This window comes from Parasteatoda tepidariorum, chromosome 4, assembly GCF_043381705.1.
Source record: "Parasteatoda tepidariorum isolate YZ-2023 chromosome 4, CAS_Ptep_4.0, whole genome shotgun sequence".
In the NCBI taxonomy this organism is placed as follows: Eukaryota; Metazoa; Arthropoda; class Arachnida; order Araneae; family Theridiidae; genus Parasteatoda; species Parasteatoda tepidariorum.
In genome coordinates this window covers 26376721-26403380 of record NC_092207.1, presented here as the reverse complement: position 1 = coordinate 26403380, position 26660 = coordinate 26376721, and the positions used below count along the sequence as shown (strand labels likewise).

Below are 26660 nucleotides of genomic sequence, written 5' to 3'. Positions count from 1 at the left end.
AGACGAAGAGTAATAAAAAATATAAGTTAACAAATTTTTTGTTACTACACATTGTTTTTTAATTTTATGTATTTCTTTTTATTGGTCGTTTATTTAATTAATGTGTAATAAAAGGGAGCAGTTCGAAAATTGTTTACAGTACGGATATAACGAACTCTCGGTTATAGTGAACCGAAATTTCGGTCCCTTGAAGGTTCACTATAGCGGGGTTTGACTGTATAACTAGGTTTCTCAAAATGTCTCCTAACAAATTAGGTCCTTCCTTTGAAAACTCCATTTCTAAAAATTAAAAAAAAAAATGCAAAAATTTAGATTTTAATCTAATTAAAAAATTTACTTTCTTAAAAGTTTATTTACTCCAAAGAAATTCATGGTGAATCCTGCTAAGAGCATTAAGTAATAAACAGTTTATTCAGACGAGAATTCAAATTTCTTAAAACTAACTTCAGAAAACTGAATGACATAAAATCATTAAATAAAATTACACATAAAATCATCCATTATTATTAGCCAGAGAATCACGTGGTATGATCCAGTTTTCTCATAGGAAGATTCAAATATCTATAGTTGTTTTCAGAACAAAATTAATAAAAGTTCTAAACCATATTAGTGTTTCATTTTCATACAATCAATTTCCGTTTGCACTATTCCAATTGGGTGATTCGTAATTCTCTGCCAATAGAAAAGTACTATTCCTTTTGGTTGCATCTGTAACTTATTGATCATTGATGGATTTCCAGAGGGCAAGTAATTGAAGTAGGCATCTCTATAGAGATATTGTTTACCTGCAAAATGTTTCATTATCCTCAATTTAAAGGTCTTTATCTGTAATGTTAATTAATCATATTTTCTAAGTATTCAAATGCAATAAATAGATGTGTGTTTTTTAGTTTTTGGCATGTGCTTAAAATTAAAGTGTATTTTTTTTCAATTATTATAAAGTTAACCTATGTTATTACCTATTACGCTGCATTCTAAAATAAACATATTTGAAATAGCATTGTAAACTTAACAACATTAAACGGTAAATATGTTTTACTTTTGTTTAAACTTTGTGTAAAACTGTGAACAGTCATGATATGCAATTAAAATAATGATTACAAAACTCCAGAACATTATTAGGAATTTGCTTCTCACACTATTAATGAATGTTCTCTTTGGCAACAAAAACATGTAGCGAGTTTTTTTATGAACAAAAATGTAAACAGGAATTCAATCAAAGAAGTAATTGCAAATATAACTGGGTAAAATGGTTATGTTTACATTTTATCCCGAATTAGAATCTGGTACTAAATCTTTGACATCAAATCTGAGATAAAACATTTTGTGATTTTTCAATTGAATATTTTTAAATTTAGGTGCAAAAATCTGCTTATCATCCAAGAAAATAAAAATAAAATGAATGTTAACAAAAAATTAACAATCGCAGGAGTTGTTGAGCGATACGAATGGGGGGCAGGAACTCTTTATTTTAGGTATGTAAAATTCAACTTCAAGTGTGCTGTGCACTTATAGCCATTTTCATGAATAATTTTATTCACCCTCTACAGAGATGATGTTTATATGCACTGTTCAGAGATGTTCTTATGTTATATGGGAGTGTCATTAAAACCATATCAAATAAATGTACAGGAAAGCAAGCATTTTTCCTTTTTGTTTGCAATATCGCTAATTATTTCAGGAAGTAATTTATACGGTTACGTAAGTAAAGATATTCTTTTGTAGATAATATTCTTTCTTCAAGTCTTAAAACTGGTATTTTTCACTTATGCATGAAACTAAAGGTAAATTATACAATATCAATTATTTAAATATTAAAGTAAAAATGTTTTTACGAAATTACTTACTGTTACGTAATTATATCGTTTATAAGAGCTTTTTTATTTGACATAGTCTTTTTAAATTCAGAAATACTTAATTCACTGTAATATGGATGTTGCACAACACATTTACAGAATTTCACTGCTTTTAGATTGTTTTAAAAGGTAAATACTTGTACTGGTTCATCGAAATGAATTCTATAGTCTTAATTAATACACACATAAACATAATATCTACCTCTTATTTTTTCTATTTTTTTATTATTTCTCTTGTTCTTTATGTTCTTATTCCTCTTGTTCTTCATGTTCTTATTTCTCACGTTCTTTATTTCTCTTATTTTTATTTTTAGAACAAGCACGTTATATTAAAATTTCACGGGTACTAATGACACAATCGTTTCCAGAAAATTAGGTTAAATATATATTTTTTTACATGGATGTTAATCATGATATCTTTTCCTCATTTTGAAAAAAAATAACCTTGTAGCTTTCCGAATTCTATAAAATTGAAACATTTTAAATTACTGCTTTTTTCAAAGATATATAAAAAAAAAAAAAAAAAAAAAAAAAAAAAACGCGGAGTTTCTATGTGTCTTAATAAATGTGTACCAAAAAGATTTTTTTAAAAAAAGAGACAGAGTGATAGATCGATAGGCAATTTTTTTTAAAGTGTTGATTTTAATTATTCCTTTTTAGTACGAATTTTAAAATGTAATTACATTTTATTAAAACTACCCACCAAAATAAGAACAAAAATAAAAAGATTTTAATTTTTAAGAAATAAACTGGAAACAACTTATTTGTATTATTTACACTAAGGGGGAAAAAAACTGTTGAGTTTCAGTTTGTGTTTTAGCTTTTACTTCAGGATTTGTCGGACGTATAACACTCATAGATGTAGTGATTCATAGCATTGGCGAAAGTTATTTTATTTTACTTTTTTTTTCCTTGTTGCATGAGATGTTTTGCATGGGATTTCAAATCTGCAATCGGTTTCCCTCTTCAAGCTATGGTTTTTTAATAAAATTTTTTGTCTATTTTTTGTAAAAATTTACAAGTTTAAAGACGGCATACATAACACGGGGTTGCGTAAATGTTACGAAAACATTCTGGGGGAGTAAAGCATAGCCATTCTCGGTGGCTATGGCTATGCTTAAAAAGTTTATTTCATTTATTAAGAAGTTCTTTGTACATTTCAATTTTAAAAGAAATGTTTTTAAATTTTTAAAGTATTTTTATATTTTTTAACGCGAAACAAATGACAAATGAAGAACTTAACAGAATGGAGTGAATAGTTTTTCATTTTTTTCTTCATTTTTCCTCAAAGAAATAAATTTAAAAAAAAAAGAGCTATAGTTTTCTAGCAAGTTTTTCTTTCAGTCGCAGATTGTAATTTAACATTGAAACAGAGTTTTGCCAGAAAAATTAAAATGGCAATTGTGCATTCAACGGTGACTTATAAGAAATAATCAGACACTTTAGAATTTTGTCTGTTTAGAATACAAAATTGAACCAAAAATTTAAATAGTTTATTGATAATTTTTTTCTTTCAGTTTCTTCTCAAAATTACTAAATAGATTATTTTATACACCAAAACAGTAAATGATAATTTGGCGAGTAGCTACACCTGTCCAGAACAATCTGTAAATATTAATGAGAATGATATTATCATTGATATCCGCTTATCAGAAGATAATCCCTATTCGTCAAGATTACAATTTCCCCCCGTCTCTCTTTTTAATCCGTGCCTAACTCGTACTTTTCAATGCAATTTAATCTCGAATTAGCCAATAATAAGTTGCTTAAAATTGAATTGAAACTTTTGATTAAGATGACTCTGTTAAACCTAATTTTTTAAAACATATTTGAAAGAACAACAACATATTTCTTAATTGTGTATCAATTTGTGCATTTTAGTTATGAGTATTTTCAATAGCAAATTTATGCATCCAGAATCAATGCATTATTATTAATTAGTGATTAAATTGAATTGTGCAAAAACATCACAGTATATATAATATTAACACTAAGNTATATATATATATATATATATATATATATATATAGATAGATAGATATAGATATTAACACTAAGAATAAGCTATAGGTTATTGGTAAAAGCATTCCCGCAACAGCCCATTCTAGGCCTGGGGATCATGGAGGTTAAGTGACCAAAATTTCGTAACAAACAGCATTATAGTGGCAATGTGATCATCATTGCGCAACGATCACTTTAACTTCCCAGATAAGCTGACACCTTACGATCTGAAGCTGGGTGGGTTTCAAGCTGCCAACATGGATGAAATTCAAACTCTTCACAAAGACAGCTCAGTGCCTTAACCGCTGTGCTATCACGTCTTGGTTATTTTTTTAAATTTTATAACCGTCGTTGAACAGCCGACCTAATTTTTTTAGGGTTTACGACTACAAATAATGTTCAACTCCGTAGTATTGTAATATTGAACCCAATCCAGAAGACAAGGGAACTCCAGAATCAAGCATTGGGAGAAATTTGCCTTCGTGGAGGACTGTTGTGATGGAACTTACCCACATGACTCGCTAACCGGAAGACCACAAGAATACCCCACGGTTAGCCTGACGGCAAGGGGACACTAACTCATGATCCGTCTACCATTGGAGGATATTTTACATCAGTACTGTGGTCGGTGCAAGCCGGATGTGGAATTCGTATCAGCCAGACACCGCTGGGATTTGAACACTGTTAACCTCATTTGAACGCGAGCGCTCTATCCCCTGAGCCATCAAAGTCGACGGCGCTGTTTTTATGAACAATCATATTTGATTTGGTGATTGTTCGAAAATATTTAGTAAATTTTATTATTTCTCAGTTACTCCAACAAATGTTGAATGCTAAAGGAAATATTTTCGCCAAATATCATTATTTCTCACTTACACTGACAATTATCGATATTCTGTCTGCTTTACTGAAAGTATCGTAAAAGGAAAATAATGTAAAAGAAATTTTTTACTATGCATTCATTGCTGAATATCAATATTCACCGGCGAAAATTGACTTATACTGAATGTCGGACATTCACTTCAACCTATACATCCTTAGAAGTACGAAACAAATATTAATTCTTCATTTTGATTTTTTTAAATGCATATATTGACAATATAAAAAAAAAATTATTAACTATAAGAATTTAAAATCGAAAAAATATTTTTAGATTTTTATTTTTATTACTATTTTTGGCAATTTTTTATTTTTATTTTCAATTTCGAGAATTGAAGAAATATAAAAAGGAATACAAAAACGATAATAAATACAAGCAAATAAATAACGCAAAAACGATAATAAGCTTATCTTAAAACGTAGCGTAATTATGCAAAATCATAGAAATATGTTATAATAAAGAAACAACTCTTATCAGTTTTGAACTCAAAGTTTATAAAATAATCAAAAACGTTAATACCTTTAAATTTGAGATACAAAAATATTTTACACAAAAACAATACCTTTATGACTTTTGTTAGTTTTAAGCTGATAACAGCCAAAAAATATCAAACATGTGATTTTTCTGACCAATAAAAATATACCGACAACGATGCAAAACACCACACCATCATTAGATTTTTATGCATAGTTAGACATATGTATAATGATATGTCAGCTTAAAAAAATAAATTATTATTCAACAAATACGAGGGGAATGTTAACTGCTAAGATGGAATTCCTAATAAGAGTGTTTACTGCAAGGCTTGCTTATGTGCAGTGAAACAGATTGACAGACAGAGCAATGAAGTAGGGTATCATTTCTACGCAAATTAATTTTCGACAGAATGTGCCTCAGTAAGTTGGAAGTACACATTTTATTATTTCTTTTTTAATTTGTATTGTATAATATACATTCTGTAATCTGCTTTTAATTAATTTAAAGGCATAAACCTATGTTTTGTTGTTACATACCTGAGAAATATATATATATATATATTCAAATAATAAAAGAAATTTATTTTGCTTTTAGGAACACTTTTGGTTCAGGAATTAAAAAAAAAAGGACAGCAGATAAAATTAGAGTTGGGTATCTTGCCAGGAGCTGAGTTATACTTCAACAAAAGAAAAGCGATCGATCTCAGACTTTGTCATTCATTGTTTGAAACATGATCTGAATGGTTGTGTAAAAGTGATTAGAAGAGCAACTACTTCAGACGGAAATATTATCGCAAAAGTAAGTGATTTTTCATTTGAGAAGCAATTTTCTTCGCCTTAAATCTCTAAATCAACATGAAAGTGGATAGGTAAAACAGCATAAACTATATCTGTCTACTCTAGAATAACATAATATCCATATTTGAAATCGCACATAATAGTATGGATCGCAATTTTTACCTTATTATTATTCCTCTTCCTGTTTTCTCAGCTTATGAAAAATCAGAATACCAGAATGGTTAGCGGATTAACCGCCGTTAGGGTGGATTGAGTCACCAGTGGATAACAGAATAATTCAAATGAGATTCTGATCATTTGCATGTTTGTTTTTTTTTATAAACAATCTGTAGGCTTAAAATAAAATTGCTTTCATTTGAACGGCCTGACTACACTACGCTGTGACAGAGCTTTGATGGTGTTATAATATTAGATACTCGTAGCTAGACAACTAAATTTATGTCAAAGTTACTTTGTAATTAATCACTCAGGCTATGAATTAAAAGGTTGATTTTCTTTCATTAATTTCCAACAATTTAGTGCAGCTAACGAAATGACTCTTTTTTTTAAAAAAATTAAACTTTAGATAAAAGATAAAATTTAACATTCGCAATTTTTGAAAACGTTTAAGTGTATGGAAATGCCTTGATCTCTTACAAACTAACAGAAATCTTATGAACAAATGGGTGATTATCTTTGTAAATATAAAAAATGGTTAAACCGCCTATTATTTTAAATTGCCTCTCGGAATTCTATGATAATTTTATACTAGTAATAAAGAATCCTGTAAGTTTTTATCCTTAATTAATATTAATTTGTGTCTGTAATTTTTTATTTTATGTAATATTTATGAGAAAGCTATAGAATGTCTAGTAAAAGTTAAGAAAATTGTTTTTAAAACAAAATCTTTCATTTGGTAACCTTTTTATCCTTAAAAAGGAAAAAAAAAAAAACAGAAAATCGGAGTTATAACTGAAAAAATTTACTTCGATATTTTTAATTCGTTTGATATTATTCGTTCACTGATATTATAAAAATGCGAAAAATTAGTAACTGTTTTAAAAAAGGATGTTGATAAAGATAATTTCAGAAATAGATAATAAATAAAAATAAAGTTGCTATTTTAAAAACTAAATAACTTTTAGTTAATGAAATAGGGATACGCATTAGTTGATTAAACATGCTTTTATTTTGTAATTATGGATATTTTTTATTCAAACATAAAACATTAAAGAAGAAGTAATAAGCGCAATTTGAATAACTGCTGATCAAATTCTAAGAGAAATTTTTGTTTTCAATTTTATGCTATCTCAACTTCAAGTTTTTATATTTTAATAAAAAGACCCCATACCTTGATAAAGCTTTAGGTTAAGAAAGCTTTTAAGCATTATCAGTTTCATTGCTAAGTGCAATTTCATCACAATACAAAGAACAGATTAAAGAAGAATGGATTTAAAGTTTTATTTTCTTTCTCACTTTTTCTTTTTCTAACTTAATACTTAACAGTTTACAAGTCAGCTATCAGTTAGATCTATCAGTTGGAGTACTTAAATATTTCTTACTTGTGAAGAAAATGTTTATCAATAATGAATTAATATAAATTTTATTTTAAATAACAATATTACCAAATCTTTAGAACACTTGCAAAATGTCTGGATTAAATGAAATTAATTTTAGAATTATGCTCCAATAAATGTTATAATTATTCAAATCTTATGAATAGAAATTCTCATGCGTATTGTTTTTTGTACTGTCATCATTTTGTTTCGTCCAATACCTAAATATCTGCGAATTTTACAATGAAAAAATAAAAAACATTATTATGAAATTAAAATTTTTACAATGAAAAAAAAAATATTTGAAAATTCATTATGGAGAAAAATAAAACCTACATTTTTTCTGCTTTGGTAATTTTAAAATAAAAAGGGCTGTGTGGCGCAGAGAATTTTACATTTAAAAATAATGTAAACATTTTTAGCTTTCTATTATTGCCTATTAATAGTAGTATAACATTTAATATTTTCAGACTAAAAGTCACAAGACTTTGCTGAACTGTGCCAATTTGTGGATGATTAGTGTTTACAAAAAAAACTTTGAAATTGCTATTTGTGTTTATCAGTTTTAATAAAAAATAATAATAAATAAAACAAAAAGGAAAATATATATATAAAAATATTGTGGGGTTCAATATTTGCTCTAGTACTCTGCTCAAATAATTAAAAAAATTTTAGAATATTCTAATGACATTAATATTATTAGTTTTTCTACTAGATAAATTTTCAAATGCTTTAAATTTTTAAAGAGTCTTCTCAAGTCTTCTGTTTCAGTGAGACATTTTTCTTCTCATTAGTTTTTTTTTTTTTTTTTACTGAAATAGTAAATGTTCAACATCATTAATTTTTTTAAAATTATCTATTACACCTTTCTTTCAGCATAACCTATCTACTTTGCAATGATAAATATTATTAATTTTTGTCAAAAGATTTTAATAATTAATTACTCAAAAAATATTTTGTTAAAAATGTTCTTCTAAGAAATTATAATTTCAAAAAAGAAAAATTAAAAAGCAAAAAATTATAATAAGTAAAATAAATAATTATAACTAATCAAATTATTGTAATTTTATGGGGAAAAAATTCGAATTCCTTTGCATTTAAAATAAATTTTATCTTCTCAAAAATGAATTTAAAAAATGAGAATTATAAAATAAGCTAGCAATTTCATTTTTAAAAAAGTTTGTTTCAGTACATTCGTATTATATTTGATAATTCAATATAAGTCAAATTAAAATGTTCGGGGAAAAGTTGTTTCAACATTAAGAACAACTACTTTCATTTCACCGTTTAATTAAAATTAAATTTTTATTGAAATCTCCCCCCAATTAGGTGAAAATCCCTACAGGGAAAATTAAGTTATGTGTAGCGCTGTGATCGTGACATCACATCACGTTAGCACAAACCGCGTGGCGACGTTTTCTCCCGGAATCTATTTTTATCATTTCTAGGTTTGGTCCCTGAGAATCAACGAAGTATTTTCCCTGAGATATTTACTTTTCTATGTGGACATGAGGTTTAATCATGCCCCGTCATAAGAATTGCTGAAGCTCAATATTTCTTATCTACTTCATCTTACTGATCGATTTTTCCGAAATAAACATCTGATTGAGGGCGGTAAAATTTGGAAACCTGAACGCTTTGGCGAGAATCGTAAACAACTCATCGAGGTGAATTTTCTTTTAAAATGATGAAGTACATTATTGTGTTTGTGTGATTTACTAGTCTTCTTTTGACTATCCATTGTTTCTCATAGCTTAATATTTATTGAATAGTTTTTAGTGCATAGAAAAACTGGATTAAATGAATATGTTTGCTAAAAGTAGTATCAAACCTCGCCTGCTACGGCGCAAACTCGACATGGTTTTGGCGCATGTGTATGAAGACTTGGCACTGTCCTCCAAAACAACTGAACACACTACTATAGTGAGAGGAACTGCAGCTGGTTTTCAAACAAGTAGCAAAATGGACCGGAAAACTGTGACTTTAGATAATATGAATCCTAATATAAAATTAATGGAATATGCCGTACGTGGTCCTCTAGTAATACGTGCAGGAGAAATTGAAAAAGAATTACTAAAGGTTTGTTATCCCACTGGCTGTGTTGTTATCAGTGTTTTTTTAGTGATTTGATTTCAGTTACATTTATAAAGTAATACTTATTTGTTACTTTAATTTCAGTAATTTAAAATAATACATTTAACTTCTTTGCCATATTTTTCTGGTTTTATTTGCTTTTCCTTTAATTATGCTTTTAAGTGCATCTCTCTGTGATATCTTCCCATCAATCTGAAAAACTTGTTTTTGCATTATGTAGTTTTTTAAATGTGGTTTCTTTCCTGTTTAAACTGGTTAGATTTATGCTAACCAGATTTAAGACAAATTGATATTGTGTGCTTGTATAGTTGCTTAATTATTTTGTTGACATTACAATCTACTCTGCCTCTTTAAAAATGTTTATTTTACTTTAACTAAAGAGGCTCTTAACACTTTATTTATAATGTTTTATTTCATATTTGTTAAATTGCAAAAAAATTAAATATTTTCTTACACATATTTTGTAAGAATTGACTTGCTTCGTTCAGACCTATTTTTGTAATATTTTGTTGTGTATGTTGTTGAATGTAGTTTTTAAAAAGTTATTGATGTAACTTTCTTATTTTCTGCTTAATTTCTAGTTTTAATATTAAGATTTTAAAGTAAGGGGAAAAAATTTACAAGATGTTAGGAAATTAGAGATTTGTTGTTAGACCTTGAATCCCATCAATTATAAGTGTATAAGTCTTAAAAGTTATTGTGCAATTAAAAAAACTATTAAAAAAACAATAATTAGTTACAAAGTTGTTAAATTTGTTAGTGATATTTTCTTGTGTGGTATTCATCATAATGCCTAATTATCGTTTTTGCATAAATATAGTAGCTTTTTAAAAAATATAATTGAGGTTTTATATTCACAAATAATGATTGGCATCAGCATTATTTTTAGTAAAATTATGCTGTTAATGTAATATTAGAAATGCATAGATAAAGGTCAAAATCCTAAGATATGTAAGTATTAATAATTTTAATATGTAATTATAATTAAAAATTTAGAGACATGCATTGTGTCCTAAATATTCTTAGTCAGTCTCTGAATTTGTAAATTAATTGTTTAATTAGAAACATTATTTTAATTTAAAAAAAATTATAAATTGAATTGCAAATTTGTAAGAAGATTTGTTTGTGATGTTTTCTTATGCAGCATCATATTTTTAGTTGTAATTATTTAAATTTAGTATAATTTATAATTTGAGATTTTATACTAAATAAGTGATAGTCATTTACTTGTTATTGCATTAAGTTAAATTATACTATAAATAAAATTTTAGCTCTTTTAAAGATGCATAGCTAAAACTACTAATCCAGATCCCAACTAGATGTATTAAAATTAAGTAATTGACAATTCAAGAATTCAATCTATGAAAAATGCGTTTTAATTTAAATTGCTAACTCTTATCTAAAGTCTTTTTAAATTACCTAAATTTATGCCAGGAATCAAATGTTCACGATAATTGTAGGGATATTTCCCTATCGTGTTTCTCTCAAAATCCCCAAGGCACCAAATTGGTTTGCGTATCGTGATCTATCGCACAACTACAATCACCAAGGTGCCAAATAGATTTTCAACTTGCAATTTAAAAAAAAAACTAATCATGTAGATGTTTGCCTGGGAGTTTTTTTAGTTTCTCGCGGGCTACTGCCCGGAAGTTTCCAAGACTTTGCGATTATTCTGTCCCAGATCACGATATGGAAATCTCCCCCAGATTGCTGTATGGAAATGTTCCTATCACTATAAATTAAGGTTCTTATATCTTTCTTTATGAATTTGATCACTATAATATATATAAAAAACTAGGTTGACTATATTTGTATGTACATTGAAACCTCTCGGGAGCTAGCACTCTCTGTTCCACAGTACAATGGTCGTTAATGGGCCACCATTGACTTCAAAATGTTATCGAAGGTACATGATTTTCTTCAACACAAAGTCAATGGAAAAATTTATGTGTCTCTCAAATGGTTGTAAATAGTGGAGGTCTCAGTGGTCGTAAATAGAGGAGGTCACTACATGGAGGTGGTCTTTCCTGGAGGTTTCACTGTATTTAATATTTTGTAAATTTAATTTTTATCTCTTGTATAATTTTATTGTATCCATTTAATTTTTCTCAATTATAGTAGTAAAGTTAATAAAGGTTTATTAAGCTTTGTTAACATAACTTAACTGTGTGAGAAAAATTGAGATTTTTCTTTTATTTTAAATGTAATCTTTTTAAATATTTTAAGTTTGTTTATTTATTTCAGGGTGTTAAAAAACCTTTCAATGATGTTATTAGAGCTAATATTGGAGATTGCCATGCTATGGGACAGAGACCTATTACATTTATTAGACAAGTAAAAAGATATTTTAATTAAACTTTAATTTTTTTATCTGAAATTAATTTTAATATTTTTTTATCTAGTGTGAATTGCTATAAAATTAGTTTTTATAAAATGTTGAAATTTTTTATGCATATATAATTTGAGTTGGTCATTGTTAAATAGGAAAACAACAGTTTGGTTTTGAAAAACAATGTAACTGTATTGTAACAAAATGACGTTAATTGAAAACCTATGCAAATCATCCAAATATTTATCATTTCAGGCTATATATAAATTATTATTCTAGTAACTATACCTGTTAACATAAATGAGCACAGTTACTTATAAATATTTAAAAAAAAAACTGCTAAATACTTAGTATTCATAATTAATCGTCTGTTTTTTTATGACTTTGCATATTTCATTTCATATAAAGGTTTTATTGTTTTTTCTTTATAGTTTAATGAAGATAATGTTATGAGATATTTAATTATTGTATATCTCAGAATTGCACTTTGAATTTTAGAATTATGTAATACTTATTTTGAAAATTACTTGCCAGGGCATATGAAAATTCCGATCGGGCATGTATTTTTTACTCTTATATGTCAGACCAGACTTGTAAATATTCTACCATACCATAAAATACTGATTCACCCCCCACAAATTTCAATGGAAATCAGCAAAATATTGAATAAAGTAAAAAAATTTTACAAAAATGGAGGGGAAATATTTTGGGAATTATTATTTTTTTTTTACCCTAATCATTATACATAAGAAAATAATATAAAAGTTTCTAATATTAATTTGAAATAACATGTTTAAGGGCATGCATTTGCAGATAGTACTTCATAATTTTGATATTATTTAGTTACTAATGTTCTGGTTTTACTGAATTAATGTATATTTTTTTTGCTAATAATACCTGAACAAGCTTATATAAGTTTTGATGTAGATATGTTGTTAATGCCATTTTTGTGACCGAATAATAATTACATTTATGTGTTTTTGTCAATATGCAATTGAAAAAAATGTTTAAGCATGTTAAAGTTTACATGTTGAGGCATGTAAAAGTTTGCAAAAGTTACAAAATTTTGGTCACATATTTTGGTTAACATACATGCCTTTCAATTTAACGTGTAAAAAATTTGAGATTCATATAGATTTAGTATCTGTTAGCAATGTAATTATATTAAAACTGAACAAATATTTAAGCCTACCTAATGTTTACCTACCTGGAGTATGATAAATTCTAAATTCAAGCAAATTTGTGTTATATTACATCAATGAGCAAATAAATGCTCATTGACATAATTTAAAATGAAAACAATATTTAAAATTGTGATTTTTTTTTTCTTTCTTCTGGCTGTTATTTCTTTGTGTTGATATTTTATCTTTTTGATGTGATGTGTTGAGTATTAAAGAAATAACTTCAGATTGATTTGCTCTGTTTTTTTTTAGGTTCTGGTCTTGTGTACAAATCCAGAGTTAATGAAAGATGCTCGTTTCCCAGAAGATGTCAAGAAAAGAGCTCAAGATCTTTTAAAGGGATGTGGTGGGGGCAGTGTTGGTGTGTATTTTATTTAAGTATCTGATTTAAGAATAATAGAAGCTTTTGGTGTGAAGCTATTCTGTATCAATTGTTACTAGATGTGTTGTAAAAATATGTTGCTGCATGTTTTACAATCTGTTTTGATATGTGTTTTAACATGTTTCTTTTTGATTTTATTGCTGCAACCAAATTATTTAATGACATGAAATCGGTGTCCTACATCAAAAATAATTTTTGCTAAATTCTATTGCATAATTATATTTGTTTATACATAAATAAACAAAATAAAAAAATCAACTATTTAAGGAAAAGCATCTTAAAATCTAATTCAGATTATTCAGTTCAATTTTTTTATTAAGGAATTGGAATCTGTAAATGATGAAGCTGTTACAATTAGCAATTTTTTCATATCTAAAATAATTTCAACTCTATATGTATGTAATTTAATTTCAGTTTAAAAGATTAAAATGAAACAGAAAACACCTCCAGTTGAGAAGCCAAATTATAGAGGTCTATATTAACAGCCAAATTCTAAAAACATATTGTTGAGCTCTTAGCAATAACTTGTTTGACTAACAGCTCCTATAAAATAATGTCGAAAATTCTACATCAGGTCCGAGTGCATAGGTTCTTTAGGCTAAAGACCTTATCTTATATGGTAAATATTTAGGAAATCTAAAATTTATTGATGTTATATGTTAATAATCTAACAACATAACGTTTATAACGTTATATATATTATATGCAAACCAGGGATGCACAAGCTTATTTAGATAGTAGACCTACAATTTGTGGAGATCCAGTCTTATGCTCTTTAGCCTAGGCCATATATTTTCCATTAAAGCAATCTTTGCAATATAACAGCTGATGTTTGCTATTCCATAGATGCAATTTTATTTTAACACCTATTATAAGACTTAAATTAAACCTTTCATTCCAATTATAGTGTTTTATTTCTGATTATGAGAATATCATCCAGAAGCAGATAGGGTAATTCTGCATCAAATCAAGCAATAAAAGAAGAAAAAATTAAGCAATTTAGATTTTATAACTTTTGGCATGTTTTTTAAAGTTGCTTCTGACATAAAAAATGAAATTTCAAAATCTTTGAAAAAAATTTTGGTAAAAAAATAGCATATTCATGTGACAATGTACTTTATTTGTTAAACTAGAAAGTAAAGAAGCTTTTTAATATGAATACCATCTTCAAATCTTGCTAAAAAAGTTACATAAAATGCATTTATTTTTAAGAAAATAAGAATTTTGATTTTAAGGTTTTAAAAATCTAAATTTATTTTATAACAAAATATTACTTGAAATAACTTAGACGTGTTATATATCTTACAGAATGGCTTTAAAAAGTGATCAAAAGGAAAGAATAGTTCACTCTATAGCTCAAATATGTCTAAACAGCTGTTAAAAATTCTGATCTTGCAAAAATTGAGTGTATTACTAAAAAACAAAGTCTAGAATATTTTCAAAAGTGTATTACTAAAAAACAAATGGTTTTTTTTAAAACTATATTTTAAAAATTGGTTGAATTGGTGTGGAAGAACCTAGTGTTTAACATTTTTGTGCTTTCAAAATATTTTTCCATTGGTAATGAATCAAGGGATAGCTAATGTCTCAAGATAATTTAAATAACTGTTTCAATTATCAACAATAAGCATGAAGCATCTCAAATTCTCTCTGAATGAGAAATGAATGAATTCTCTATTTGGAGTCAAAGTGCACAGTACTATTCACATTAATCTTGAATTTTCTTTAAATTAGGCTTTACATTTCTCTAGACATATGTTAATTTAGCATAAATAGCTGTTTGTAACCAGTTTAATGCCATATGCACACAACAGAGATTAAAATTTTTTAAAGGATGTGTACCAAATAAAGCTGCAGGGATGTTTGTGGTCCAAAATTTTTTTTGCTGCAATTTTAAAAAAAATTGAGTTGCTGTTTACAAAAATATTATGAAGATTTCAGCAAATGAAAAATATTTGGTTTAAAACATATATTATTTCAAAGTTTCCTATTTTACATTGATATTTCTCAAGTTTCTATCAATGCCATTTGGATAAACAAGTTATATTTATTATAAATTCAGAGGGGTATTATAATTTTCAGAACGTCACATTCAGAATTACATTTTATTATAATTTTCAGAGGGGTGTATAGAGTAAGCTTTCACATAGTTTCAGAAAATTTTACTTGAGCCGGTCAAAATAAGTCCAATATTAATGAATTATGAGTAAATATTTGTCTCAGCTGTTGTACGATGCTTACATCGTAATGTTCATTTTTGTTAAGACCGCAGGAGTTGTTATGTCGAGTGTTGCCTGCATAAGATGGTAGAAATTAGATGCATAATTTTATTGAGTGTCTAAGATCATGTTTTAGTTAGTGAGGTCATATCTGGTAAAGATCCTCAGGTTGACCTGTCTTTTCTGTGACATTTATCTAACAATTATATTGTTTTTGTTTCAAATTCACTTTTCTTTTCAATTTAGTGTTACGTCAAGTTAGTCTGTAAAAAATTATTCAAACTGGCGTTAAATTTAATTTAGCTAAAGCTTTATTTTTATTTTTGATGAGTTTTTTAGTGGTTGCAAAAAATATTGGTTACCTCCAAATTTCACAATTTTGAATTTATATTCTTACAGGATCTTACACTGATAGTGCTGGAATCGAACTGATAAAAGAACATGTTACCGAATACATAAAACAAAGAGATGGTATACCAGCAAATATTAGTGATATAATTTTAAGCACGGGTGCTAGTGAAGGTGTAAAAGTAAGTTAATTAATGTTTATCATGTTCATTAAGTTAATAATTCTTATATTCTGCATTAACAATATTTCTTAGGTATGTAATTAAAAAAAATTTTTTTCTTCCAATTTTCAGAGTATATTGAGCCTGCTTAACTGCACAGTTAATGGAAAACCACCTGGTATTATGGTTCCAATTCCTCAATACCCTCTTTATTCTGCAACAATTGCTGAATATGGAATGCATATGGTGAGCTATAATAATTACTATTTAATTATAACTTACTATGCAATCGTATATATATATATATGTATATGTATACTTAGCTCCCTAGTATTTTAATAAATTTATAATTAAACCTGGTTCATTTATTTCGGAGTTAAGAGAGTTGATTTGAAAAGTCTATGTTAAATGTTTTAAGTTTTTTAAAACTATAAATATCTCTTTTTGATGAACATTTTTGCACCCAATTCGAAACTAATCATTTTTAAGTTTTTTTTTTTTTTTTTTTTAATTGTAAGTTAACTATTTCACATGAATTTGCCGTTTGCCATTTAGGAATGGCATTCTATGCCCAATGAAATGTATGTGAATGTCTTTCAAAAATATTTAGGACCAAAAATTTTGTATTATATATTTAACCCATGTAAATGTAAATAGAAAGATGATGTGATTGCCTTTTGAGTTTTACACATAGTTTAATTTTTATTAATTGAATTTTTTTTAGAATTAGAAATATTTTTTTACAATTTTCTATGGTAAATACCTTGTTAAAAAATGCTAAGGAAATTTTTTATAAATTGTAAATTTTCATAATGAATTGAAGTGACAAGTGACTATGTGATGATTTATGTTATTTGAAATTTAAATTTTTTGCTTTATCATAAAAACAGTCATTTATGGCATAATTTTTCATATAGCTATTATAAACCATTGCCCTATAGCAAAAACTAAATATGTATAAAAAAAGTATTTCTGCCTCCCTAATTTTGGCCCTAATTTTGGTGTTTAAGTATATAGTATCCAAGTATTTTGATTTAACTAATGTTAGTATTATGCTCAGGCTTTTTATTTGTCTGTGATGTGCATATCATTCTGTAGTAGGGGGATCATAGCTGTCCTGATTTTTTTAATTTAATCTTAATATATTGTCTCTCGTCAATATTTTGAAAGCTCTTTGAAATTTTGTTTGCATGGTATATAGTTGAACTTTTCAAATATTTCTATACATAAAACCCAAATAATCTGAAGTCAACAGCAATTAAAAAAAAGTTAAATGTTAAAATTGAAGTGTTGTTCTTTAAATGCCAAATTTTAAAGAAAATTGCCTGAATATGATAGAATCTTGATTATCGCAAGTTAAACTGTAATCAATAGCATAATATTTGGTGTTAAGTAATACTATGTATTCGTAGTCTTTCTTTTTTGTGAGCTGAATCTCTTAAAATCTTAGTTTTGATGAATTTGAGAATGTGAAGTCACCAGGAAGCATGTGAAATAATATTAGAATGCATAAAAATGATTCACTAATTGCCAATTCTGCATGATAATTTGTAATAGGTCTTAAAAAGATATATGAGAACAGGGGCTATAAAAATATTAAAGCAATTAGTTATTTTCCTTGAGAATTAATATTATAATTGTAGCCAATCTTGACTGTTTTAAATTATTGCGGAAATAGTGTAACCACATGTTTCTTAATTATTATCCTACTGTTATGTATTTTGATAAATCTAATAATGTAAAGTCACCTGAAAGAGCAAAAGGGAAGTTACTATCTAAGCAAAGGTTCAGTGGCAATATTTGTAACAGGGCTAAAATAAAAATGTTCACCAAAATTGTGTATTAAATAATAACATAAGTAGGTACTTATTTTCCACAATTGAATTCTATTATGCAGATCACTTAAGCAATGTTGCCTTATTTTTATATCAGAGATCTTGCCAGGTTCAATAACTAGTAAATAATAAAAAAAAATTTAATGGTCTAATCTTTAAAATTAGTTTTTTTTTTTTTGAAAAATTGTTTTGTATTGAGTTTTTAACTTTTAAATGCATATAGGTATTTTATGAATGCATATAGATATTTTAAAAAACTATGTTTTATTATTTTAAATAGATTAACTACTATCTTGATGAGAATAATGCTTGGGCTCTTAGCATTAAAGAATTGAAAAGAGCTCTTGATGAAGCTCGTAAAGAATGTGATCCAAGAGCTTTAGTGGTCATTAACCCTGGAAATCCAACTGGTAATTAATATTTGTGCTCTTCATTTAATTTTTGTTACGTTATTTAAAGATAACAGTAAACTTTATCAATATCTGTATTGATTAAACGGTATTAAAAAAATATTGTTCTCTTCCTAATATTTTCTTAATTATTACTGCAGTTATACTTTGAAACCTAAGTATTAAATTATTATTACATTCTTTTATTGTTAATATAATCTTTAAGGATAAAGCAGTATTGTTATTTAAGAGCACGGTTGGTATTGTTTGCATAAAATGTTTTATTCTAATCTTTTTGAAATGTTTGCCCTCACCACACAGCCTATACAAGACTTTGATAACCCCTGTTGCCCTTTTCAGAAATGTATGCTAGGTAATTAATAAAGCTAAAGAGTATCTGCTCTTAATCTTTGAAAGAAAGAGACTAAGTCCAGCAGAAAACCACCCACTTAATGGCTTAAAAATGTTGAAACAGATCTGTAGCAGATAGGAGTAAACTGATGTAGATCTATAGTGTCAGATAGCGTTAGGTAGAGAGACTGCCTTGGCCTGTAATGGGCTGCAGTGCTCAAGAAAACAACTTTAACCAAACAAAAAACTTGTTAGAATTAGTTAAAAGTCTAGAATGTTTTCTGAAATGTATTTAATGCTTTAAAACATTAATTTAATTCATAGTTATTGAGAGGTAATATCTTCAGAGAATTAACTATATCTAGGGTTCACGTCAGTAAGAAGATGAAGCGACAATTGCTACCAAATGTTCTGCAAATGTCACTAAAATCATAAGCGTGGACGAAAAATTTTTCGCTTTCAAATATATTCGAAATTTACAAAATAGTACTAAAAAATAGTTTTTCTATATTGAATTTGGTGTATTTAGCGAAAATTTGTTGTATTAATTTTATTGTTCTAGTTCTTGGTATAAAATTCAAACGCATGGTATTCAAAAGGAATAATTGAAAGTGTTTGGTGCAAAAATTTTTACATTTTGATATTGAAATTTCAAATAAATATGTGTTCCTCTCCTTTGCATTTATGTTTTGACAGTATATTCTTCATCAATAAAGTTTTTTACTTTTTTAAAATTGACTTCATAATAAAATCTTAGATGACTAATTCTTAATATAATGTTTTGTTGATTCTAACTTTATTTATATATTTATTTGGTCTGAGTATTTTAATCTCAATGTTGAATGTATTTACTAACATTATTTTAGCTTTTTTTTCACTTAAATTTAATAAATACTAATATTTAATCATTATGGGGAATGAACCTAATTAGCTTTAGGGCACTATAGATGGCAATTAATAATTTTTGATGTGTACCATAATATGGCACACATCAAATATAGATGGAAATTATTTATATATCTATAGCTATATAATATAGATGGTAATTATTTAAATGTAAAGTTAGATTTTTTTCTGAAATTTGTCTATCATATTTAGTTTTTGCACCACTAAATGAATATCTAAGTTTTGCTATTGGTCCACTAAATTTTCATTGCTGGTGTTAACCCTAACTTTATCATTTATTCATTGCAGGTTCTGTTCTTACTCGTCAAAACATTGAAGAAATCATTAAGTTCGCTTATGATGAAAAACTATTTTTGATGGCAGATGAAGTAAGTAATTTTTTCAATAGTTTTTGATTTTTGCAAGAATTATAACTTTGATATTTGAAAGAACTATTGAAGCAATTATGGCTTTGTTTTTATATCTTATATTTAATTAGATTAAATTTAATGAATTGTTTTTACTTATCAATATTCAATTTTTTGAAGGTGTACCAAGATAATGTATATCCTGATAATATGAAATTCTACTCATTTAAAAAGATAATGACTGAACTTGGAGAGCCATACAAAGATATGGAATTAGCATCCTTCATGTCTGCCTCTAAAGGATATATGGGCGAGTAAGAGTTAGGATTTTTATTTCAAGAATTTACACTAATTTACTTTAGTTATGATATCTAATATAGATTAATTATATTTAAAAGTGGTTGACTCTTACTTTTTTTGTATTTCAGATGTGGCTTGCGAGGAGGTTATTGTGAATTAGTTAATGTTGATATGAGTGTAAAGAAAATGTTACTAAAATGTGTGTCTGCACGTCTTTGTTCTAGTGTTTTGGGTCAGGTAAAAATTTACTTTGTTTCATTTATTTCTAAGCTCTTTCTTTTGGATGAATGGAATTAATTTAATAAGAAATTGACAAGATTAATGATTTAATTATATGATCTTTGTTATATGATTTAATTAAAATCCCAAATAGTATATTTATCGAAACCATGACAGGTTTTTGTGCCCTGACATGAACCACCATCAGCTGGATAAAATGGCACAGATGATAAAAACAAAGATGATGCGAATTTGAAAGAAAAGAAAAACAAGAAAAATAACAGATAAAAGAATAAAAACTTTTAAAACTGACTATTAAAAAGAGTTACGAATTAAAATTTAGTCTTATTAATTTTTATTCCAATTAAAAATAAATTGATAATTAAAAATATTTCTTTCAAATATTTGATAAATATGGAGTTACAGGAATATCATTTAGTATTAAATTTTTGTTTTTTATATCATTAAGAGTCTTCCTGATATTTAGATATCCGATTTCACAAATCTTTTTAAATAATATTGAATAAAAAAAATTGAAAATTGACTTTCAGTTCATGAATTTTGTGCGATAGAGTAGTATTGGAGTTTATTCCTGGCTTGGTTTTGATGTCTCATTAAATTAAATTTAAGTACGTGTTTTGTTTGTTAAATGTATGGAAGTCCACATTTACATTAAATTTTATGTATTTTAAAAATTATTATTAATTGGAATTAGTAATAATAGTTAGATATGAAATTAAGTCTTATTTTTTCTAGATAACAATGGATTGTGTTGTCAAGCCACCTCAAAAGGGTGATCCATCTTATGATCTTTTTATTAAGGTAACCTATTTATTTGAATCATTATATTTTTAATAAGTTTAATCTTTCTTTACTACATACAAATAATAAAACAAAATATTATTTGTTGCATTGAATGGCTTTAAAGGGTATATCAATGTTTTAGTTCTGTTTAATTTTGTGCATCTTTTTTTGTATTTTAATTAAAGATGCTTTATATTAAGTGATACAAGATGAACCAAGTTTCCTCATTCATGAAACTGCATGCTACTAGAATAAAATTTTTTAGATCTGATTAAATGCAACATAAATAATAGATTTCGATGCATAATCTATTATTTATGTTGCAATAATTTATTGTAGATATGACAAAGCTTTAATTTTAAATTGGATATAGTAATTGAATTTTTTTCAACCCTTTTGGGAAGTGTGAGTTATATACATGCATTCGTACGGAATGTATATAGGACTCACCCGTTCTGAAGAGGTTAAACTGTTGCTGTATAGACAAGTGAGGTATTGTTTCTGATATATAATTTTACATTGAATTTAAGAAGATCAAACTCAAGTCAATAGTACTAATACTTTAAAACTTCTAGAAGTTTTTACGTCTCGAAAGTATAATTTTGTCTTCAAATATGTCTTATGACTCTCAAATATGACTTTTTATACAAACAAATGACTTATTGTTTCTAGTATATTTTTTTATGCTAAATCCTGTAAAATAAAAATTAAATCAATAGAACTAATAGTTCTAAAGCTATAATGGTTTTAGAAAGGTATTAATCAAAAATTTTAAATTTCATTTTTTTGTAAACTGTTAGTTTTGTTGACTTAGGATTGATTTGATTCATTTCGGCATAATAGCCCATATGTTTCGATGGGAATGTGTTAGTTTCTTTTCACAAATAGAAGACAATGTGAATTAAAATCTATGAAAAAAATTCACCTGTTATTACTTAACTTGTTTTTATTTATTTTCATCACATCCTAAACATCTCCAATTTTAACTGGTAGTGACGACTTATTGCACTAAATGCTTCTTTCTTTCTTTAGTATATTAAAATACAATGAATTGGTGTCTATAAAAGTCAAAATTTTAAGTTAATGAAAAAAAAATAAGTGATAAATTCTTTCACTATTTTTTCTGAAATCAGCTTTCAAAAAATTATCAGAATCAGCCATTGGTTTCTAAACACTTTTTTAATTGTAATCTTGTATTATTTACCAAAAATTAATGGTATAATTTTAAATGTGGGCAATATGAATTTTTTTTTTTTAAATGCAGAATATTATGAATCTAAAATGCAGTTTTTACTTTTCAAAAATGCATAAATGTAATCTAAGCATGAATTCGTAGAAGATGGAATATTTATTTGAGAGTTCGGATTGAAAGAAGGTTCTAAGATCTGCAAGTAGAGTCTTTAGATAAATTTCAAAATGTTATGCTCTAGATTTTTTTATTTTTTTTTGGTCTTTTTTCTATTCTGTAATTTTTTTTTTTTTTTTTTTTCATTTGAAGCAGTTATCAATAATATATTTCAGAAGTTAGTACTTTTTTTATATTTTGATACTAGTACCATATTTTCAGGTATATAAGCCTACTTTTTGAGACACTAAATTGAATGAAAATTATGGGGTCTAGTTAATCAGTAGTACATCATTTGCAATTAAAAGTTTTCATTCATATAACATATTAACACTAGATTCATAAACGTACATAGGATATACACTATTGATAATCATTCATCAAACTATCTCCGAGGGTACTTGGAAGTTCATCTTTTTTATCTCTTTTACTTGAAAAGTTATAAGTGTTTTACAAGGTCTGTAAGACGAATGTTTATAAATCTAGTTTTAAATATCCATTAGCTTAAAACATTTACTTGTTCTGTTTATATTAAGAAAAAGATAAAAGCTATACAGTGAGAACACACTCAAAAGATATAGCAAAAATAAAAGTTTTTGTGAATGAACTAAAAACCTTTAATGTAGGTCATGTTGATTCTAGAAATCTAAATTGTATCATCCATGTTGATTTGAAATGCTTCACTTGGCGATTGGTTCGGCTTGTTGTACTCAGTTAAATTAGCTTTTCACTAAGTGCGAATTCAATGTCCAACACCAAATATTCCATGTTAAATTTAAATTAATCAACCTGTAGACTGGATTGACTTTTACATGGGAAAATATGTTATTTTTTTGTGTAATATTTTAATTCTTCTATGTAAATAAAAGAAGAAAGATTAATGGATATCCCTAATAATTACAATTTGTTGTTTATTTTAAATCTGTATTATAAATGGACTTCTATTATTCTACAGGCAAACTTTATGACACTTTATATACATGTTTTTGAAGAAAAAAAATTTATAAAATTTTTTGACTCGTGATGTGTTTTCTTTGTAATTAATTTAATATTTGTGTATTTTAGGAAAAATCTGAGGTATTGAAATCTTTAAAGGAAAGAGCGTTGCTAGTTGAGAAGACCTTTAACAAGATAAGGGGAATGAAATGCAATGCTGTAGTTGGAGCCATGTATGCTTTTCCTAGAATAACTCTACCTGAAAAGGCTATTCAAAAAGCTAAGGTAATACTCTAAAGTTTTTATATGATTTTTTTCTTCGATTAATGAAAAATTTATGATTAAGTTTCCTTTAGTTTAAAGTAAGAATTTTATAACTGAAAAGAAAAAGTAAAGCATATAAAACTGTACATATATTTTAATTGGAAGAAATGGTCCCTACTCATGTCTCATGTCTGAGTCCCTACTCATGTCTGAGCCTCTAAAATGAACCATTAATGATTAGTATTTCCACTTCATAAAATAACTCTGAAAAAAAAATGAAAAGAAATAATTTTATCACCTTAAAACTAATTTTAAATGTAAACAAAATGAGACGAAGTACTAGTCTTCACACATAAAAGTACATGGTTAGCTTATACAAAGTTTTAGCTTAACTGAATTTTGCAACAAAAAACTTTTAGAAACTATTATCCACATTTCATATCAAAATTTTCCTTAAATATTACTCAAAGGGTATGCTAAAATTTATCTAACAGTTTTTGAGTCATGTGAGTAAGAGGACAGTAAAAAATTTAGACCATGAAAATTTTTTGAAAGAGCAGTAGAGAGAATAATCTTTTTATTTCTATATTGTGATTAACTGTTTTGCATTTTCTTTGTTATTTTGTTCAGAATTTTGCAACTTATTTTATTTTTTTACTCTGCAATGATTTCCCCCCCCTGCTGTGTCTACTAAGGGCAGTGTTTTCTATAAACCTAATTGCACGGTAGCATGTTGTAACATTCTCTATAGTTTAACTCCACATCTACAACGTTATAACATTAAACTAACACTCTAGTAAAACAATCGATTTAAAATAAATTTACTAGGTACTGTCACCAACAAATAATCCACTTATAATTTCTTATAAAGTAAAACACAACAAACTTCTCACATTAAATTTTTAAAAACTTTTTCTATCTAATTTAATCATTCATCGGTCAGTCAAAACGTTATGTTTTCCATTGCATGCAACTCGCTTCAATTTTTTACCACTGAGTAATACAACAGGCTTTGAAATAGGACAAAGAGGAAATCGGAAAAATATTTGGAACAAAATACCTACACCACATTATTACAAAATGCAAACGGCAAGCTGAAAAAACTGTAAATGTAATTTATCGCCAAAATAATTAATATTTTTATTTTCCATATTACTTTGCTTAAAACAGAAAGTTAAACCGAAAATTTAAACAGCTTTCTTTACAATTTCATTAACTGAGCACTGAACAACTCAATAGTTAAAGATCAGTATTTATAGAATTTTTTTTTATTACTGTTGAATTGGAAAAATAACCGGTATCGATTAGTTAATGTTCTCTCATACCAAAATTTGTACTAAAGTTTAAGACTTTTCTTAAATCAAATATTTTTTAAGTAGGGTTTTAATAATCTCGAAACGAAAACACAGTAAATATGCTGCTTAACATATTTGTTTATAAGTAATTTAATGGATGATCCTGCAACTAACCATTTAAAAATTGTGTATGATTGCTGTGTTGATGATTGGAATCTTATCATTTTTAAAATCAGATGAAAGAGATGAATCAAGAGATGTGAAACTATAAAATGCCACTCTACAAGATTTGTTACTGCTTTTGCTAAAAATAATAAGTATATGAGCCCTTTATTCATCACCATTTTTTTTCCTCTCCATAGAATGTCTGAATCCCTCAAAGTTTTAAATAATGAATCTTGTGGGTAAGGCTGTATGCCTAAACGATGTATATAATTAGTAGATTGTTCCTAAATCTGAACTATTGAACTTTACGATTTCTACTACATTGTTAATTAAAATGGAACATTTTATGAAAATTTAATTTCTTTCGATTCGTCAAATTGATTATTTTAATATCCACATTTGTATTAGTAATTGTCTGTATAAATAAAGGGGATATTCTGAAGGCAAACAAAAATCAAAAATAATAGGACACATAGCTAAAAATCAGGCCAAATGAGGAGTATATATTTTTCATCAGGAAAATCAAGTCTACCATGAATCCTGAATACAGTAAATAATAATATTGAGTTCATATGATATTCTATAATGCTAGATTTGACTTTATGATCTTACGTTTTATATTTTTGTTAAATGTTTTTGTTTATTTCTTACTAAGGCAAAGTTTGTTTTAAGTTGATCATAAATATAAAAAAAAAAACAGATGAAAAAATAATCTAAACTATAAATATATTATGACAGTCAAGTGATGTAACAGATGGGAAGCTGAATCTTATTAAGCAAAAAATGAAAGATTAAGAATTTTTATAATTTTTTATAAAAAGTAAGAATTTGTTTTAAACTTTTTTGAATTCAAAGTATTTTTTTAAATCAGTGAAACACATACATATTTTATTTCAGTCACTTGGGCAGGCTCCTGATTTTTTCTATGCAATGCAACTTCTTGAGAATACTGGAATATGTGTAGTACCTGGAAGTGGATTCGGGCAAATACCAGGAACATATCACTTCAGGTAATTTGAAGCTCTTTTGCTCAACTTACTAAATTCTAAGCAAATAAATTATCTAACTGAAATATCCTTTCACATTAATATACTGCATTATAATTATAAGAAAAATTACTTTTTGAATTTACATTTTCAATAACCATGTTTATCTTTCGTTCATGTTATCATCATTTATGTAATTTTTTTTTTTAATTGCAGTATTTTGAATTTTTTTTTTTTTTTTTTTTTTGTAATGAAAT

General features: G+C 26.7%; 1 protein-coding gene across 1 annotated transcript in view; it reads left to right on the top strand.

Annotated features, from left to right (window-relative positions):
• The first annotated feature begins 5864 nt into the window (after positions 1-5864).
• Positions 5865-26660, top strand: part of LOC107442402 (alanine aminotransferase 1) — a 23621-nt gene continuing 2825 nt past the window's right edge. Inside the window, exons 1-13 of the mRNA XM_043050565.2 lie at positions 5865-6013; positions 9320-9626; positions 11886-11975; positions 13404-13512; positions 16152-16282; positions 16394-16507; positions 18377-18506; positions 20031-20110; positions 20270-20403; positions 20518-20626; positions 21365-21430; positions 23823-23978; positions 26315-26427. Coding sequence (XP_042906499.1) covers positions 9348-9626; positions 11886-11975; positions 13404-13512; positions 16152-16282; positions 16394-16507; positions 18377-18506; positions 20031-20110; positions 20270-20403; positions 20518-20626; positions 21365-21430; positions 23823-23978; positions 26315-26427 — 1511 coding nt within the window. The 5' untranslated portion in view covers positions 5865-6013; positions 9320-9347. The remainder of the gene's footprint in view (positions 6014-9319; positions 9627-11885; positions 11976-13403; positions 13513-16151; positions 16283-16393; positions 16508-18376; positions 18507-20030; positions 20111-20269; positions 20404-20517; positions 20627-21364; positions 21431-23822; positions 23979-26314; positions 26428-26660) is intronic.